This window comes from Alexandromys fortis, unplaced genomic scaffold (assembly GCF_014885135.2).
Source record: "Alexandromys fortis isolate MF-2015 unplaced genomic scaffold, M_Fortis_MF-2015_v1.1 scaffold_177, whole genome shotgun sequence".
Classification (NCBI taxonomy): domain Eukaryota; kingdom Metazoa; phylum Chordata; class Mammalia; order Rodentia; family Cricetidae; genus Alexandromys; species Alexandromys fortis.
Window position 1 is genome coordinate 2,155,546 of NW_026068056.1, and position 21,073 is coordinate 2,176,618.

Here is a 21,073-nt window from a genome sequence, read left to right on the forward strand (position 1 = left end):
GAAAGAGAAAGAGAGGGGAATGGAGAAAAAAATAAAGCTCAATAAAGACAATTTAAAATGGGGGAAAAGAAAATGAGGTAACAAGCCATGAGCCTATGGCAAAGCATAGATAAGAAATATGAGTTAATTAAAATATAAGACTTAGGTAGTAACAAGCCTGAGCTATTGGCTAAGCATTTATAATTTATATTAAGTCTCTGGTTCAGTTATTTGGGAAGCAGCTGCTGGTTATTTGGAAGCAGGCAGTCAGGAAAGGAAATCTCTGCCTATAGTGTTCTGATCAGGGTAAGAAAAAATGTCAATGAAGTTCTGATTCTCAGGTTTACTCTTTTCTTATCTCCTATCTCTGGTGGTGTGGTAGATCTGGTGAATATGGTTTGGTCCTCTGTACAGGCTACCTTGTCATGTTCTTACAACATTAGGATCCATATCCCTTCCTGAATCCTTTGGTGGCTATTACTGATCTTGCTTTTCAACACTCCGCCACTGACCATTCTGGTCCTCATATCCTTTAGCCACATCCGAGTTTATTTTTCACTAAATCAAGGTCAAAGGAAAATGTGAAGCAGTTACACACAGACATTCATCAGAAATCTACAGGCAATGTGCTAACAGAAGCCGGGAGAAAAATCCCAGAGGACAACAAAATGAAATGTTCAGGATTGTGCATCATACAGGGCAGGCATCAACTTTGTCTCTACCATACAAGTCACATACACTATTCTCAATTAACTATCCTTGAGCAATTTTTTTTATCTGGCACCAGAAAATTTGCGTATACAAAATAAGTTTAAGTGGGTATCTCATTTAATGTTTTATTACTGTGAAGTGATACCATGACCAAGCAACTCTTGCAAGACAAAGTATTTAATAAAGTTTCAGAGGTTTAATCCATTATCATCATGGCAGGGAGCATGGCAGCATACAGGTCCACATGGTGCTAAGGAATAACTGAGAGTTCTATTTATGGAGACTCAGAGCAGAAAAAGAACAACACTGGGTCTGGCTTGGGCTTTTGAAACCTCAAAGCCCATCTCCAGTATCACACTTTCTCCAACAAGGCCACACCTCCTAATCCTTCTCAAGTGGTGCCACTCCCTGATGGCATAGCATTCAAATATATGATTCTATGGGGGAATCATTCTTTTTTTCATTAATTTTTTTATTTATTTTATATACCAGCCAGTTTCCCCTCCTTCTCCTCCCATTGCCTTCCCACCACCTCCTTTCTACCGCCCCCATCCACTCCTCAGAAAGGGTAAGACCTCCCATAGGAGTCAACAAAGCATGGCATATCAATTTGAAGCAGGATCAAGCTCCTCCTACCCTGTATTAAGGCCAAGCAAGGCATTCCACCATAGGGAATAGGTTCCAAAAAGCCAGTTCATGCACCAGGAACAGATAATGGTCCCACTGCTAAGGGTCCCAAAACAGACCAAGCTATACAACTGTCTCCACAAGCAGAGGGCCTAGGTCAGTCTCATCCAAGCTCCTAGCTGTCACTCTAGAGTTTGTGAGCTCCCACAAGCTTGGGTCAGCTATTTTCGTGTGTTTCCCAATCATGATCTTGACCATGGAGACCATTCTTATTCAAACTACCATCGTGGTGAAGGTAAATAATATATTCTCACACTAATTACCAATATACAGTAACACAAATACAATAAATAGCATGAAACACAACTTAGTGTTAGTTGGCTTTCAATAAAATATTTATACTAAATATTCTCAGGTATGGTGGCTCAAGCCTATAATTCTAGAACTTGGAAGGCTGAAGCAGAATTGTGAATTTGAGAAAAGTCAAGGCTATATAGTAAGATTTTGTCTAAAAGTATAGAATATTAATGAAAACAAACAGTTGTCAACATGCACAGGATAATTAGCCAAAACCATCAGCCCTGTGAGTGTCCAAGCAAGCCAAACCCTGGGAAAGTAAACATGAAGACTCTGAAGCCCACGTGTACTCAGGAAGAACTTGTACTATAGTGTGAATCCTTTGAGTGGATTTTAAATTGCCTTTCTTAAAGTGGGTAGTAGGGTCATGAGAGGCCAAAGCAGGAAAAAAAAAAAAGGTAAAGAGGAGGAAAAACACTGTGCCCATCTTTGAAGAAGAAATCTGAGCCAGAAATAAGGACAGTCACAAAAGTTAGCAAGGAATTATATGACTGCCATGTCCTAGATAAAGGACAATAGCACTCCGAGCAAGAACTAAAAAGGAATCAGAGATGCAGGTTCAGGATGACAAGACACACACTGAAAGGGAAGAAACACGTGGCATACAACCCATCAGTCTGTCTTTCTCAGCCCTGTCCACAGCATTTGGTGAGCAGTCCAAAGTATGAACTGCATCTCACATGAAACAAATGTGCTACCAACAGCCTGGAGAGCCCCTAAAAGACAAAAAGTAGAGAACAAAATTGTGGGGAAATGCCAGGAAACCACAGACTAAAATAAAAAAAAAAGTGTTAGTGATGATTCCTGATGCTCTTGATCCAACAGTCCTAAAATATGTCTAACCATGAACAATAATTTAATATTAAGAAATAATGGATAGGAGTGATATTGCTGTGTAAAGCTTATGATCCAAAAGTGCCAAAATATGATATCTAACCATGAACAAGAATTTAACATTAAGAAATAATATGTGTGTAAATTTTTCTAGAATAAACTATATAGAAATATAGATAAAAATTTTTTTTATTTATTTATTATGTATACAATATTCTGTCTGAGTGTGTATGTCTGCAGGCCAGAAGAGGGCACCAGACCTCATTCCAGATGGTGTGAGTCACCATGTGGTTGCCGGGAATTGAACTCAGGACCTTTGGAAGAGCAGGCAATGTTCTTAACCACTGAGCCATCTCTCCAGCCCCTAGATAAAATTTTTAACTTGCCTTTTTAAATCACTCTACAAAGTTATCTAAAATAAATATAAATGTTAGATCCTTACAAAAGCTCATGGGAAAAGTGAGTAACTGAAATAGAATACACACCTGCTTTGAAAGGATGATAGCACTTTAAGAGCTAAATCAACTATCAAATTACCAAGAAAGAAGCTAAGAATAAAGATGCAGAAGACCCAGAGAAAATACTCTGGGTTGATTATGTGTTGCTTATTGTCAAGTGCTGAGTTTTCTCACACAATTAATTTATGAGACAGTAGACAACACATGTCATAAGCAGGACCAAGTTAAACGCATTGTATAGTATGAATTTTAAATTATATCAAATAAACTTACTAAAACCTGCCTTAAATGTGTATTTTATAAACCACTGTTGACCAACACACACTTAAAAGTATTATATGTTCAGTTAATATGTTATGTTCAATTAATATGTTCAGTTAATATATTAGAATAAGTGATGAGTGATTTTTAATATTTTTCAGTAATTTTTATGCTAGTTTCTTGACTGGGGGTTTTCTAATAACAGATATAATACTGAACCCCAAATTCTTGGGAGATAAAGGTGGATAAACAAAGTCTCAGAAGAGATATCCTTTTGTCAGTGGCAGGGCATACACAAATCGATTTGCCCTGTGGCTGAGAACTTCTCACGAGGAGGCATTCTGCCCCGTCCTCCACTCACAGTGGACTCACATCAGAGCTGACAGTCACCACCAGCTCCTTCCCCTGACCAGGAGGAGTGGGATCACATGTTCATTTACTCTCAGGGTTTTGGTCTTCCTTTTTTTTTCTCCAAACCCAGAGTTTGTTTTTTGTTTGGTTTGGTTTGGTTTTTTTGCCTTCTTGAGAACTACACACTTAATAATACACAATGCTTGTTACAGAATTACTTTTTTTTTTTACTCAGTCATATTTAATTACGGCATCAGCTAGTTAACCTCCTTTAACCAATCATGAAAGACACTCCACACATAGGGATTATGGTGCATTCCTGGGTCTGCTCATAAATTCAGGGAACAAGAATACTCAGCTTTCATGCCTCGTTTTCCCGCACAAGGACTCTGTCCAGTGTCCCAAGTATTTCTGTCAAAAGCACATCAGCAAACAATCACAATACAACCCTACTGTGGGAGAACCTGACAGTTACAAGAAAGTCACTACAGAACATTAGAAAACCTGGAGGAATCAGTCAAGAACAGGATGTTGGAAGGTAAGGCAGAGAGAGACAATTTATAGACAAAAACAACAGCATATGCACTTAGATTCCAACCTTGGAAAAGAAAACAATAAGCAGGTTCCAGGTGGGAACAAGTTCAACAAGAACAGCAGAGGATGAGCAGGTATGCCTAATGGAAACAGTGGCTTAAAAGACAGATGGAGGCCTGGAAAGATGACTCAGCAGCTAAAAGCACTTGCTGCCCTTGCCAAGGACCTGGGTCTGGTTCCTGGCTTCTATACAGCAGCTCACAATCTCCTGTAACTCTAGTTCAAAAGGATCCACTATCCTCTTCTGTCTTCTGTGGGCACCAAGGATACACACACACACACACACACACACACACACACACACACACACAAAATATAAATAAATTTAATAAAATTTTAACAAATGGAGTAAAGCTTTCAGAGTATTCTGTATGTAATTCATGTAAGTTAACAAGTTTGTTAGCTATTAGAGGCCATCAAAAATTTCATGGGAGCTAGTTATATAAGCAACTGTATCTTTAAGAAAAACAAAACTAACCAGTAGTAGCAGAGGCAGGTGGTGGATTTCTGTGAGCTCAAGGCCAGCCTTGTCTACAGAGTGGGTTCCAGGACAATGATCCAAGGCTACACAGAGAAACCCTGTCTTGAAAAGAGAGAGAGAGAGAGAGAGAGAGAGAGAGAGAGAGAGAGAGAGAGAGAGAGAGAGAGAGAGAGAAAAGAAAACAAAACTAGAAGACATTTTGTATGGGAAGAGAGATGTTCAGAAAAAACATATAGTAGTTGGACTCCCAGGAAGGTGAACCAAGAGAGTGGAAGAAAGAAAACTCCTCTCTGCAGTCAAGGTATCATAAGTCATCTAATGCAATACATTCTTATCACAACAGAATAAAGCAGTCTTTCCTAAGACAGAATAAACAAACAAACTATGTCAAGTGTAGTGGCACATGCATTAATCCCAACACATAGGAGGCAGAGGCAGGCAGATCTCTGTGAGTTTGTGTCCAACCTGGTCTACAGAGCAAGTTCTAGGACAGCCAGGACTACATAGAGAGACCCTGTGACCCCACCCAAAACTAACTAAATAAAACCTTATACTAAAAATATGGCAAAAATTACATGTGTTTTAAAAAGAATAGAAATTATTCAGCCAATAATGTTGTATTGAGGGGCGGCAGCGGGCTGTGTCCCAGCTGCCTGGCTAGCTTATACCCAAAATAACCACATGGAAATTGTATTAATTAAACTACTGCCTGGCCATTAGCTCTAATTTCTTATTGGCCAACTCTCACATCTTGATTCAACCCATTTCTAACAATCTGTATGTCACCACACGGTCATGGCTTACGGGGAAAGATTCAGCATGTCTGACCTGGCGGCTGGCTGGCTCCATGGCGGCTCTCCCTGCCTCTGCTTTCTTCCTCCCAGAATTCTGTTCTGTCTACTCTGCCCACCTAGTTTTCTGCCCTATCAAAAAGCCAAGGCAGTCTCTTTATTTAACCAATGAAAGTAACACATAGACAGAAGACCCTCCTACACCACAATAATTCTGATACCTCAAAGAAGTTTAAAAATGTAAACCTTAGGGTCTCGAGAGATTCTCAGCTATTGAAAGCAATTGCAGCTCTTGCAGAGGACCCTGATTTTGTTCCCAGTACCCACATGGTTGGTCACAATCATTCCTAACATCAGTTCCAGGGCATATGGCACCTTCTTCTGGCTTCTTTGGGCACTGGGCACACATGTGATACTTACACAAACAAACATGCAAGTAAAACACTCATACACATAAAACAGAATAATTCTTTTTTAAATGTAAGCCTTTCATAAATCTATGATCAAATCAGCTGCTTATAGAATTTAAGACTCATTATTATATAATGAAAACATTAGCAGCTAATCCCAGTTAGAATTTAAAAAGTACAAATATTTAAACCTACTGTTACAAAATAATTTGAAATTTCTTCTTTCACTATATTCCATGAAAAAAGGAACTGTTTTCACAAAAGTGATCATTTTAATATATTTATTTTAATGTTTTGATCATAAATATACCCCCTTTTTCAATTTTTGCCTAATGATCTCATTTCACCCACTAAAAAGATGCATTTACATGTGGAATTTACATGTCTGCTCCTTAAAATTCATCTCTCCTGTATCTCCCTCAGACTAGAATTTTTCTTCTCTTTAATTGAAGGTGTGCACAGCAGTCTGTCTGAAGTACTATCGCTGTCAGCGACTAGAGTAGTTCCACCACAACCTGAAACACCACTTAAACCAAGCTGGCCGTCACTTACACTTCTATCCCTGGTCTACAAAGTCCATCAACGGGCTGTCAATTAATATGCCGCACCACGTTTCAGCCAGCCGATTTCAGCTGTGTAGATTCAGAGAGACACTGCCAAACATTTCATAGACTTTGCAAATTATTACCAGAGCAACACACTGAAAAATCATTTTATAGGCAAGTAAATATGAGCTTAAATGCCAAATAGACAGAAGATCTACAACTTAAACTGTGTGGTACATGGGGAGCACTATCTAGGGTCCTGTAACTAAGAAGTCTCCAGCAGCATTAAATCTGACATCTAACTTCACTTTCAAATAAAATTCATTTTAACCCAAAAGTAAAGTTTTTTATCCCCCCCCAAATGGGGGGAAACTTCTAATTAGCAATGATTATTTCTATAAAATTGTTTTCTGAATATAAGTGGTAATTAAAAGCATATTACTTTCAAATGTGAAGCTGGTAGCTTTTTATTTCTTCCCTAACAGGGCTCTTCTCTTCATTTAACAGAGGGCTGAACTATGAGACACTCTGAGGCATGAGTTAATTTAATCATCCTATAAAATAAAGTTTAAGGTTTGGTTCCCTATGAAAGCAGCACAACCTGCACTTTTCTAAGTAAAACACATAACTCAAGAGACAGATAAACAAAAGTGCCCCATGACAATACAATGTAACTTTTTTAAACCTGGCCTCATCTTCATACCTTTCATGCCAAGCTAAGCTAGTACTTGTAATCCTGTGTTAGCTGCCCAAGTGCTGGAATTACAGGTGTGTGCCTCTCTGACTCAACACAATGCACCTTCATATTGTGCTGTGATGTAAAAAGTAACCCCATACACAATATACAACCCTGATGTCTCATTAGCAACTCCACACACTAGACACATGTGAGCACTGAGTATATAACTGTGCTCCCAGCACATCTTAGGTATGTTACTAACACAGGTGAGAGCAGCAAGCTTCACAGAAAGACTGAGAAATACGTCTGAGGCATAGTAGATAAGGAGAGTCTGGACTTGAGTCCGGAAACCTACTTTTATTCAAATAAAGAGAATCTACCCTTAAATATAGGAATCCCTTATTTTTTATAGATGCAGAGAAAAATTAAAGTAATAGTTATCAGATCAAATCAAAGCTCTATAATGCCTGAGAGCTGAGTGGTGTTAAGAAAACAATGTTGTCAAAGATGTAATTAGCTCCTTCACACAGGCAAGGGTGCAAAGAACGGTGGCAACGCAATGTTAGGAGCTAAATGAATTTTAAGTCAAAGTCTTTATAAATTTGAACAATTGTTATAATTAAATGCCTTATTATTTTCCTCACAATGACTTCCTCTGAGTTCCTGTGTGCACCTTCAGATATGGAAAGCTCAAGAGACCTGCACTGCCACCTTTCACAGAACAGTGCTCCTCTGTTTTGAAAACAGCCGATCCTGTCCTTACTATTTCTGGGAAGAAACCAGTGCTCCCTAGTGGGGGAAGGCAAAGAGTTCTGATTAATACATGACTACATCTTTTTCTTGCAGGTGTTGGGAGAATCAAATTAACACATAGCAACAGTTAGTGAGATATGACTTCATTTTCTGTAATAAACGCCAAGATCAAAACATGCCCAAGTCAAATTTCCTTGCAAGGTTCCCAGCAGGAGCCTTCCTCTTGTCTATGATTTCCTCTCACCCAGCAGAACCAGGCCGAGTATGCGCATTTGCCACTAACACTAAGCAGCACTTCCTTAATCGCTCATTTCCAACAATTTATGGATCATCAGTGGCAAAAAAAACGAGCAAAAATAATGAAAGAATGCAATGAAAGCTCACGGAGTCCCAGGCTGGCTTCCTACTCACTTCTCTTTAAGATGGAGGCCTGAGACAAATTAGCCACTGAGGGGAAAAGTCATCTGGTCATAAAATACAGTACAAGGTCACTTTTATGTAAGTTTGCCAAAAGCGACATAAACCAGGGCAATGTCAAACTGTGACACAGGATAGAAACATATTAAAACGATCTTTGTTCCTCCTCTACTGTGCTGTCATGTTGCTTGGCTTTATGGACAGCCCGAGCCCAGCACAGAGAGCTTCGCCTCCACCTGGCCAGTGCAACTAATTAAGAGAGGAAGTGACCTCAGATTTTGTGCGTTTTACTTTTATTATGAAAGCACTTTGTTTGAAGTTACAGGAGCTAACCTCTTAATCCTACAGATCATGTGCGAGGTTCTGGACACTCTAGGATGGCTGGATGTTTTGGATAATTGGTCAGGATGTTGCTGTCGTTATGTTAAGTTTATGCCAGGACTTCTAATCAAAGATAGGCATTAAAGGGCAATATAAATCTGCTACCAGAAAAGTCCTGAGCTTATGAATTAATCTGTCATTATATTTACATTATACTTACAAAACAATCCTATGGTGAGATCTTTTCTTCACTTTAAGTTAATTTTGTCTTTATAAGGTTTTAATTCAAAATATAATGGTAACATACAAAATAAATCAGATACACTCCTCTCATTTCAACACTAGTCAGTGTGTTAACCTCTGGAGTTCATTATAAACCAGAAAACATCACCTGGAGTTACTGCCAATAACCAAGCTGTCTTTTCTAAGCAGGAGAAGAAGAAAACACTGTACCACTGACCAAAGGCGATAGTCACAGCACTGTGGTCTGCCCCAAGATGATTCCAATCCCTAAGACCCCAATGACTCTCTCATACCAATGAATGTCTAAGGTCACAACAAATTCAACATGGACATTTCTATCAGAGTTGTATTAAGATCCAAGCACAGAATCAGTTCAAACACATGTGGCCCAATCAATGCCAGAGGCAAGGCAAGTGAGTGACTGCAAAACAGTCACTGCAGGAAGAAGTTAGATCCCTCAGATAAAAGCAGCCTTCTTATAAAAAGAAAAAGAAAAAAGAAAGAAAAAAACACTTTCTAAAACTATGTTCTCTTAGACTTGAGAATTCATAAAAGAAACAGTGAGGAGATGGCCCTCATAAAACAGCAACTCACCCCAGTGTAAGAAGACAGAAGAAAGGCTACTTACAGCCCTTAGAGGATATGGCCAGCTCCCCAGGCCTAAAGTGTCCTGTTTGAATTAACACAGCTGTTTAATTAAAAACTAAGTGAAGAATTCTGCTTCACTGGATTTTCAACTCAAGCTCTGCATCCATCCTGTAGCCAGTGGCCAATTTCCGCATCTCTGCACAAAATGCAAGGAGCTGTTTTAAAATCGATTGCCCAGGGGAACCCATGGATACATGGGGGGCCATGTGCCATTTAGAGACTATACCAGATGTACACTCAGTAAAACAGCCCAGGAGGGTGGCCACCAGGGATAGGGAAATGGAACTAGCCAGACTGTAAGTTTGTCATGGCTCAAATCACTGGGTACATTCACACTCAGAAAGCTTCACCCTCTCTCCAGTACCAGTCAGAAACAGATATGCCCAATGAAGTCAATCAGCAAACGGTTGTACAGGACCATACATGACTGCATGTACTCATCAGCCGGCTTTGTAAACACTTTGATGACTGTGGTCAATGGCAGCATGAACAGCAGCCTTGTAGTGAAGTTCACTGTTCTGATGTAGCCTCATATATAAAGATGGATGCTGTGTGAGAAACACTGAGGACCTGGGCCAAATGTCACACTAGATTTCAAGACACTACAGGGACATTTATTGCACAATGCCAACAATCTTTGTAGCTTTTCTGTAACTGATTTTTAAACTGAAAAAAAAATACATAAGCACTTTAAAATAGCATTGTTCACTTAATCTGAAAACTTTCTAAACATTTCTACGAGGCTCTGTAATACACCTTACCTTCCAGTAGCTTTTTGTCAAGGGAGACTACTCCTAACGCTAAAACTGACTTGCTTTGCTCCTACTCTCTCTACTTCAAAGTGTAGAGCATAATGTGGAACGTTAGACCACCTGACAATGTGTCACTGCTTACGACAAGCACACTCATTAGCTGAGTGCATTTACAGATGACGTGCCTCTTAATTAAATCACTGTGCTAAGTAAAACAGCACATTGAAGGTCTAGAGGGCTGGCCATGTCCTTTCAGGGCCTTTCATCTCTCTTTATTTTTAATTGAATTTATCTATTTGCTTGTTTGTCGGGGGCACCTGTGCCACAGGACACATGCCGGGGTCAAAGGACAACTTGCAGCAGTCAGTTCTCTCCTTCTTCCGCATGTTCAGGCCTGGGGACTGAACTCAGGTCATCAGTCTTGGCAGCAGACACCTTGCTGAATCATCTTGCCAGCCCCCATCTATCTTCTTACTATGGTGCCATTTTCTTAGGGCCATTTCCTCACTATTCCCCTTACAAATATTTAGGTTTAGGAAAATATAAATGGTTTTGAAAAAGTGAAAAAGGAAAAAAATCATAATAAGTTCTAGTCTGTGTGCTTTTCCATAAATTACCTCATTTAGTCATCAAGATGATACAGTAAAGCCAGATGTAGTGACACAAGCCTTTAATCACAACACTCAAAAGGTAGAGGCAGTAGCTCTCTGAGCTCCAGGTCAGTCAAGGCTACATAGTGAGACCCTGTTTCAAAAACAAACAAAATAATACAGTAGAGTAAATATTACTGTGCCAACTACATAGGAGAATCTACAGTTCAGATGAAGCAACTCAGTCAGAGTCTGATATTAACATCTAATACACCCTCAAACCCTCTTCTCCTTGGTGTGCCAGTTTGCCAGATCTCCTGAACATCATTTACTCTCCCCATTCCACCTCCAAGCCACGGCCATCTCTTTCCATCCTCAGCATTAAGAAACAAATTATTAATATTGGTTTCTGTAACACCTATTCATCCCCTAGCTTCCTAGCATCCCTAGTCAGATCAATGAAAGTCACTCCAGCCTCTACCTGCTGGCCTCTACCTGCTGGCCTCTACCTGCTGGTCTCTTCCTGATGGTCTCTACCTGCTGGCCTCTACCTGCTGGCCTCTACCTGCTGGCCTCTACCTGCTGGCCTCTACCTGCTGGCCTCTACCCGCTGGTTTCTTCCTGATGGTTTCTACCTGCTGGCCTCTACCTGCTGGTCTCTTTTTTTAAATCCCTTGTGCTAGAAATCAGCTTATTTGATGGAACTAATTCAACACCTCCCTTCATTCAACACTTCAGTGCTACCAAAGATGAGGAAGGGCATGATGACCCTTGAAGGGTTTTGAGATACACACATGGTTAAATATGTATTTAGGACAAGTATTTCTTTAGCCATCCATAGAAAACTAGAAATATCCAGTTTTGCCAGCACCATTTGTTGAAGATGCTTTCTTTCTTCCATTGTATACTTTTAGCTCCTTTGTCAAAAATCAGGTGTTCATAGGTTTGTGGGTTAATATCTGGATCTTCTATTCAATTCCATTGGTCGACTTTTCTGTTTTTATGCTAGTACCAAGCTGTTTTCATTACTGTAGCTCTGTAATAGAGTTTGAAGTCAGGGATGGTAATGCCTCCAGAAGTTCCTTTATTGTATAAGATTTTTTTGGCTATCCTGGGTTTTTTGTTTTTCCAAATAAAGTTGATTATTGTTCTCTCAAGGTCTGTGAAGAATTTTGTAGGGATTAAAATAGGGATTGCGTTGAATTTATAGATTGCCTTTGGTGGAACTGCCATCTTTACTATGTTGATCCTACCCATCCAAGAGCATGGGAGGTCTTTCCATTTTCTGGTGTCCTCTTCAATTTCTTTCACTCTGGAAATCAGTGTGGCGGTTTCTCAGGAAATTCGGTATCAACCTACCCCCAAGATCCAGCAATACCATTCTTGGGAATATACCCAAGAGATGCCCTATCATACTACAAAAGCATTTGTTCAACTATATTCATAGCAGCATTATTTGTAATAGCCAGAACCTGGAAACAACTTAGATGCCCCTCAATGGAAGAATGGATAAAGAAAGTGTGGAATATATACGCATTAGAGTACTACTCAGCGGTAAAAAACAATGACATCTTGAATTTTGCATGCAAATGGATGGAAATAGAGAATACTATCCTGAGCGAGGTAACCCAGACCCAAAAAGATGAATATGGTATGTACTCACTCATTAGTGGATTCTAGCCATAAACAAAGGACATTGAGCCTAGAGAAGCTGATCCTAGAGAAGCTAATTAGGCAGGTGATCCCAAAGGGGAAAAAAATGTAGTTATCCTCCTGGATATTGGAAGTAGACAAGATTTCCAGTTCCAGGCAAAAATTGAGAGCTTGGGGATGGGGGTGGAATGGGGATAAGGGGAGATGGGGAGAGAGAAGTGAGAAGGGGAGGATGGGGAGAGTTTGGGGGAATGGGACCGTTGGGATGGAGGAGGAATGGATATGGGAGCAGGGAAGTATATATCTTAATTAAGGGAGCCATTTAAGGGTTGGCAAGAGACTGGACTCTAGAGGGGTTCCCAGGTGTCCAAGGAGATGTCCCCAGCTTGTTCCTTGAGCAGCTGAGGAGAGGGCACCTGAAATGGCCCTATACTATGGCCACTCTGATGAATATCTTGCATATCACCATAGAACCTTCATCTGGCGATGGACGGAGATAGAGACAGAGACCCACATTGGAGCCCAATGGTCCAAATGAGGAGCAGAAGGACAGAGAACATGAGCAAGGAAGTCATGACTGCAAGGGATGCGCCCACCTACTGTGATGGTGGAGCTGATCTAATGGGAACTCACCAAGGCCAGCTGGACTGGGATTGATGGAGCATGTGATCAAACCGGACTCTCTGAACGTGGCTGACAATGAGGGCTGACTGAGAAGCCAAGGACAATGGCATTGGGTTTTGATTCTATTCCATGTACTGGCTTTGTGGGAACCTAGTTTGTTTGGATTCTCACCTTCCTAGACCTGGATGGAGGAGGGAGCTCCTTGGACTTACCACAGGGCAGGGAACCCTGACTGCTCTTTGGACTGGAGAGAGAGGGGGAAGGAGAATGGGGAGAGGGGGAGGGAAATGGGAGGAGGGAAAGAGGTGAAAATTTGTAATAATAAAAATAAAAAAAAGAAAAAATTAGAAATAAAAATAATTAACAGCAAAATCTGTGCAGATGTGGATATGAGACATCATGCTTGTCTCTTGGATCCCTGTTCAGGTGGTTCTTCTCGCTGATGTGAGGTCTAAGACAGTGGTTCTTAACCTGTCGTTTGTGACCCCTTTGGGGGTCAAATAAGCCTTTCACAGGGGTCACCTAAGACCATGTGAAAACACAGACATTTATATTACAAGCCATAACAGCAGCAAAATTATAGTTATGAAGTAGCAAGGAAATAAGTTATGGTTGGGGTCACCACAACAATGAGGAATTATATTAAAGGGTCACAGCATTAGGAAAGTTGAGAACCACTTGTCTAAAGAGGAGCACAAGATGTGATGTTTCTGGGTTTTGCCAACAGGTCTTAATTCCAGAGGCTGTTGTTAATTAAGCCTCACAAGATGTAGCTGAGTCCCTTTCCTGGCTGGTAAGTGCAGACAGGGCAGAGGCAAGGACTGTCCAAACCACAGGCTGCCTTAAGTCATGACCTACCTAGTTAACAACTACATCTTCATAAGGAGTGTGAACTGAACGGATATTCCTGGAACACCAAACAAGAGCAGCAGTAAAGCAACAGTTAAACCTGTTGCTTGCACTTAGTTATAGCTAGCACACAGGCTGGATTAGGAAGAGGAGGAACTGTGCAGACAGCAGCAGGTGGTTTTGTGAGTCTATGCATCTATGCCTACACACCTGTGCACTGCTGCCTGCATGGCCCCCTCCCCGGCAGTGCTTGGCACTGAGTGGCACATGTGTTCCAGGGTACTCCTTCCCTTGACGACAAAAGAGAAACACTGAAATGCAGACTTATCACTACACTTTAAAAAAAATGGTAGGTACAAAAACCAAAAAGACTACAAGTCTTGAAAGTCATTCTTACCAGCCCTGCTCATCCTCCAGACTCAGCTCATCTAGCTGGTCTCCTCCTCTGTGCTTGCCCCAAGATCAAGGCACCACTTCTGTTAGTGGGTCCCAAGTTCCTCAGTACATGTCAAACTATGGCTTATTTGTGTGCATTGCTGATTACCCCCCGGCTGTCCCTTGAGTGCAGAGTCTAAGTTCTACATGAGCAGCCCCAGCAAGCTCCTTTAAGGGCACAGTAACTCATACTTAGAGCTGCTTACTAAATTTCTGATGAACAGACAGGTATCTAGGAAGAACTCTAGCTCCAAACTTCTACAAAAACTGACATCTGAAGAGTCTCCAGCAGCCTCCTCCTCAGGCTGTCCATTTTCTGGAGTACTCTGTAAGGCTGGATATTCTACACTTATTCTAGAAGCTGTCTGGCCTCAGGTTTCAAGTGAAGCCTCCCCTTTCTTCACACACCCTAACAGCACAGCTCCTCTGCTGTCAGCATTTCTTGGTCCTCTTGTCTTCCCTTTCCACATTCTGCCCTTAGCCATCTCCTTGTGCTTTCCAGTGTGGGACTTTGGGAATGTCAGATGTCATATCACTGCTATTTTATACATGAGGTCTTTAGATGATTTAATAGTACTTAATATTTTTGGACCTCAGTTTTAGCTATATACAAGAAGAATTTGAACTAAATCAGTGATAAGACCTTGCATAATTCCCTCAAGAAACTATAAATAGGAAAGCAGCTTTCTTTCTTTTTGTTTGTTTGTTTGCTTGCTTATTTGGTTGGTTGGGTTGGTTGGTTGGTTGGTTTTTTCAAGGCAGGGTTTCTCTTTGTAGCTCTGGCTGCCGTGAAACTCACTCTGTAGACCAGGCTGGCCTAGAACTCAGAGATCCGCCTGCCTCTGCTTCAAAGTGATGGAACTAAACACATGTGCCACCACACCCAGCTCTAGCAGCTTTCTAAATCAAAACCAAGTAATTCTTTCCTATAACATAAATTTTAATTGCCAATCTTAACACATTAGGATAGAAAATAATTACAACATTAAAAAAAGCCAGCTTTCTCAATTTGGAGCTTGATAGCAAAGCAAATCCATTTTCACCTCAGTACATTTGCTAAATAAGAAGTGAGCTGACAGCTTTCAGCTGCAGGATGTTCACGTCTGAAGTAACAAGGTCAGTCCACAAAAGCTCTTGGCCTCTCAGTAGTCCTTCCCTGTGTCTCCCAGACTATCAAGTGTTAAACACTCTCATTTGCGAGACCCCACATAAACAACGCTCCTCTGATAGCATAACTAAAACCGAAACAGCACAGTTAGGGGCATATCCCTGGGCAAGGACGACACACAAATTCATGAGGCATTCCATACTTTGCAAAGTTATGTGAGGGGGCTGGGGCTGGGGTTCAGTCAGTAAAGGACCTACCATGTAAGCGTGAGGACCTTAGTTGTAAAAGCTGGTATAGAGGTGTCTATCTGTAACTCCAGGGGTAGAGAGGCAGAAACAGGCAGGTCCTTGGAGCTCATTGATTAGTTCTAGATTTGCTGTGGGACAATGGTCTGTACCCTGTCACTTATATTTAAATAAATGCTGATTGGCCAGTAGCCAGGCAGGAAGTATAGGTGGGGTGACCAGGCAGAAAGTAGAAGCGGGGCAACAAGAATTCTGGGAAGAGGGAAGATGCAGTCTTCAGTCATGTCCCAGCCACAGAGGAAGCAAGATAGCAAGATGTGGCTGCCTTGCCGAAAAAAGGTACCAAGCCACGTGGCTAACATAGACAAGAATAATGGGCTAATATAAGTTATAAGAGTTAATAAGAAGCCTGAGCTATGGGCCAATCAGTTTATAATTAATGTAAACCTCTGTGTGATTTCTTTGGGACTTAATGACTGTGGGAACTGGGCAGGACAGAAAACCTCAGTCAACAGAGATTCCTTGAAATTCCTGTCTCAAAAAATTATGGTGAAAGGAAATGAGAAAGACACGCAATTTTGATCTCTGTCCTCTACATGATACACCTGCTCAAACACATGCAAACACACACACACATGCACAGATGTCACATACTGAAAAAAGGGGGAAACAAGTTATGTGAAATAAAAAGCATTAATCCATGATGTTTACAACTTCCCATGTCAAGAATATGACATGGATAAGCACAATTCACTCCATATATTGCAACAGGAATAGAAGTAAATCAGAAAAGTGTAAGATACCTCAACTCTAATACCAGTCACTCTTTCAAATGTTTACTTAAATTTGTTCATTATATTTCTAAATTATATTCCAAAGTTTATGGCTGGACACTCTGTATTCAAAGTCAGAGTCAGTCATGCCCCCTATAAAGCCATAGTATGTTTTCAGATGTTCTCAAAAAGCTTCCCCATATGCTCACTCCCAGGTCTTCCATATTCATGTAAGATGAGCCATTCTCATTACTACGGGGGTCTACCTAGTATCGAGTGGTTGATTTTATAATGTGTTACTATTCTGAAAATATGAGATGTAGAATAGCTTTCACATTAAGACGTAGGGGCTGGAGAGAAGGCTCAGCAGTTAAGAGCACTGACTGCTCTTCCAGAGGACCCAGGTTCAAGTCCCAGCACCTCATGGCGGGTAACAACTGTCTGTAACTTCAAGACCTGACACCCTCACACAGACATACATACAGGCAAAAGGCTAATGCATATAAAATAAAAATAAATAATTTTTTTTAAAAAAAAAAGATGTACTTTAAGTGCATCCTATCGGTTCTAAAGTAGATGAGGCCTATAAAGGCCTAACAGCTTTGATATCAGGCTATCAGTTTCACAGGAGACACTCCTTCAGGGGGATGTGCACCGTAAATGTACTTCCTGCTGTGTACACAAGTAATTCACTGTGCATTGTTTTAATATTTAACAACAATGTGTCAACACAGTTATTTAGTAATTCAACTGCTTGTTTAAATCAACTTCTAGTTTAATATGAGTGATATTTAATTAGTTATTTAACAAATTTAATCAAAACTCAATTTACTTACCTTTTTTTCATTTTATATAAAATTTTTTAATCTTTATGTTTAAACTATAGACTATACATGATTTGGAAAGGAGACTGTAGCAAACAATGATCAAAGAAGAACCATCCGCTCTATGCCTTTTCTTTTATCTGGTCACTCAGAAATATAATGTTATCAGCTATAATCGTCGTTGCCTGCCGCCTCACGTTATTTTTATCCATGTATTCACCATAGTCCACTTTACCTTTTTCAGGCCCGCAAAACCTTCTGATTCCAGAAAGAAAAAGGCAAAGGGCATCAACACAAACAAACAAAGGTTGGAAAATAAAGATGCGAGATTCCACAAACCTAAAAAGATGACAATAAGAGAAAAAAAAGAAAATTGGGTTAGATATCAACATGGCGTTTCAAAGTTCACCAATGCTTGTGATGCTCATAAAGACCTATATTTTAATAATAAAAAGCAATACCTATTTGAAATGACTATCTAAACTTGGCAACTAGAAAAATAATTATATATTTACTTTAAACATTTTTATCTGTGATTTGTACCTACTGGGGAAAGACAATATAGAAACTAGCTACTTTTCCTCACTTCTCCAAGTAAATTACCCAAAGATCTCTTATACACAGAGATCCAAAGAAACAGATCTTTAAACGCATCAGCACTTGAATATTTAAATTACAGCCACTGCATCTGCTTATCATTTAGCAGATACCAGGCCCACACCAAGCATTTCATACACAGCCCATTTAAGCCTCACAAGCCAGCCTAGGGGAAAGCACTTCCTGGACCCCACGAGCCCAGCACTGCTCTAAGGGCCTTGCAGACCTTCTACGAACTCATTTCTAGGCACAGGAGTGCCTGGGCAGGCAGCACTGCTGACCCACAACACTGCAGTGGAGGCCAACACTTGCCAAGCTGCAGAGCATGTGAGTATCAAGGCAGACTAACTGGAATCCTGAAAAGCACATCACAGGAGTTCTACAAACAATTCCAAGTGGGAAAGAAAATGTGAGCCAGGTGGGCAAGCTCTCAGAGCCATTTTCCTTTGTCCATGCTATGCCACAGTAAATAACAGTGAGAATAAGGACATTCAAAAAGTGACACTTTTAGGCCTGTCACTAACAGAGTATTTGGCCCAACATCTATTTTTTTTTTTACAAGAAAAACACTAAAATTTAAAATTGAGCTTCAAAATGATGGCTGTAATCCTTAAAATTGAGTCAAAGTTAAAAGTTATACCAATGCATTCAGAGCATTGCATGCAATTAAAAGTATCAACTCAAACTCCCCACTACTATGGCATGAGTTAACGTGTGTGCACAGCCACCCTGCTCCTAGGAGAGTGTAGAACATAAGGAGTTAAACTCCTGAACACTTGTATCACTTATCATTTATTTTAGTAGATAATTAATAACATCAATTCATAGTTTCTTATCCAGAAATCTAGATTTAATATACATATAATACATATTTAATTTTTTCAAGGCCAAAAATAGTTAGAAATAAATGTCTTAATATCTTTGACTTTTCTGAGACCACATCACATGTATCCCAAGATGGCCTTGCATTCTTCTTTGTAGCCTAAGACAGGTCTTGATCCTCTTGCCTCCACCTCCTGAGTGCTGGAATTAAAGGCAAGCACCACCACACCTGGTTAATGGTGCTGGGACTTGAACCCAGGGTCTCATGCATATCAAGCAAGCACTCTACAATGGAACTACACCCTCAGTTCCTATCTTAACATCTTTTAGTGGAAATTTGAACTTTATAAAGCAAAAATTGCTTTAAAATACTTTTATGTGTACTGACCCTTAAAAGAAAAAAAAGTTAAGGCCAAACACGCGCACCTCTAGCTCCATATACTAGGGAGGCCAACCATGAAAACTGCTAGGGACTACAAGCTCAGGGCCAACATGGATAACGTCAGGGAAATTTACTTTAAAAAAGAAAAAAAGCTTTATTCTTTTCTTTATTGATGAGCACTAATTATAATCAACAGAAGGATAAGTGGAATGAGGGAGAATTAAATGCATACTCCTAAATCCTAAATCGTAGACTTGACTGTAGCAACCTTGCTAGGTTCCAGGTTTGTCACCTGCAGCTCTAATGATATATGCATGGCCATCACTAGCATTAATGAAATAAGGCATGGCTGACAGCTGGACCAATGCCTCCAAGAACAAGTACTTCATGCTTTTCTGCTTTAACTAACCATCACTTCCCTAGAGGCAACTAATTTGCAGAACTGTTAGCTCCTAGCATGCTACGTTCACCACTATCTCCCTTTTCCTTTCCTTTCCTATTTCTTTTCCCCTCCTCGCCCCACCGAGGTGTATCAACTCCTGGTTTTCATTACTAACAACCTGCATGTGTCTACCAGTTTCCCCCACCGCTACCTGATCTGAGTAAAGGGTTCAAGGCACAGTTTTTCAGGAACTGTGTCTGAAGGAAGAATAAATGGATCAAAGCTGTGCTCTCAGGTTCAGTCCATCAACTTTTGTGTGTGGTGTCCGGTTCCTATTTTGGCTGTTCAACATTATTTTCTTTAAGGCTCTCCAGATATATGAGGAAGGGCAATAATCATAATTCCTATTATATAAATTATTACATTTGAATAATGTGAAATTGAAACACCTCTAGTGTTGATATGTAGCTTTCAGTATAGTGAAAAACAGAGAAACAGCAATTTTAAATAACTTGTGTTAGAGGATGTCATATGTCGAGGATTATATTCAAATTAGAGGAAACAGTTTTTATGTAATTATATGGCACACAGCCCTTTTAGAAACTATTTTTTTAAAAAAAAGAAACCCCTGTATCTGTTAAGAACCCACTGTAGCAACATGGAGTAGCATCTAATCCTTCAACCAGGGCTCCTGTTCTACAATCAACGTCAGGTTCAGAAATGCCAGATCAGGGCTGGAAAGATGGCTCAGCAGTTAAGAGCACTTGCTGTTCTTTCAGAGAATCCTGGTTCAATACCTATCACACACATGGTGGCTCATAACCATCTGTAACTCCAGTTCCAGGGGATCTAATGACCCTCTTCTGGCTTCCATTGGTACCCGCCTCCGTGGGTACCAAGGGTGCACAGACAAACAGTTATTTATAACATTTTCTAAGTGTTTAAATTTTAAAATTGGTAATAGTTCATTTTTTAAAAATTGTAAAACCAAAAAAGAAAAAGAAAAAACAGTTCTGAAGAGATCCAAAGCCAGAAAACAGCTACAGTGCACTTCCTGATTTGTTGAGAAACCTCTGGGTAAAATAAATTCAATTTCCTAAACTACTCATATTAATTCCACATATCTGCAACTGTTCTTGTTTATGTACATATGTGTGAGCCTGTATATGTGTACCATATGTATGCAGGAGCCCTCAGAGGCCAAAAGAAGATGTGGGTCCCTGAGTACTTGGTTGTGAGACACCATGCAGATGCTGGAACTCAAACCTGGATCCTCTGACAGAGTAGCAAGTGCTATTAACTATTAAGCTATCTCTCCAGCTCCATATCTGCAATTTTATAATGAGAAATTTCCACATTTAAGCTCTTCAATACATCATATTGCTCTCCATCATTTGAGTCCCCAACTCCATCCTTAGAGTTAAATTTTAATTGTCAATGTAAAATGAAGAAAACCACAATGTGTACAAAAAGTAAAACATGTTTATCTTAACAGCCCCACTGAGCAATAACGAATACTCAGTGCTCTGGTTCAGGTGCAGTCTGAATGTGCCTCCCCACGTGCCAAAGTCTGGGAA

The 21,073-nt window shown here is 40.2% G+C and overlaps 1 protein-coding gene across 3 annotated transcripts in view; it reads right to left on the reverse strand.

Moving 5' to 3' along the window:
* Window positions 1-21,073, reverse strand: part of Lmbr1 (limb development membrane protein 1) — a 133,686-nt gene that overhangs the window by 65,911 nt on the left and 46,702 nt on the right. For 2 of the 3 annotated variants that reach the window (XM_050119922.1, XM_050119920.1), the window contains exon 5: window positions 17,549-17,652. The exons of the other annotated variant lie outside the window; for it this stretch is intronic. In XM_050119922.1, the coding sequence (XP_049975879.1) occupies window positions 17,549-17,652 (104 nt within the window). The remainder of the gene's footprint in view (window positions 1-17,548; window positions 17,653-21,073) is intronic. 3 annotated transcript variants of the gene reach the window in all.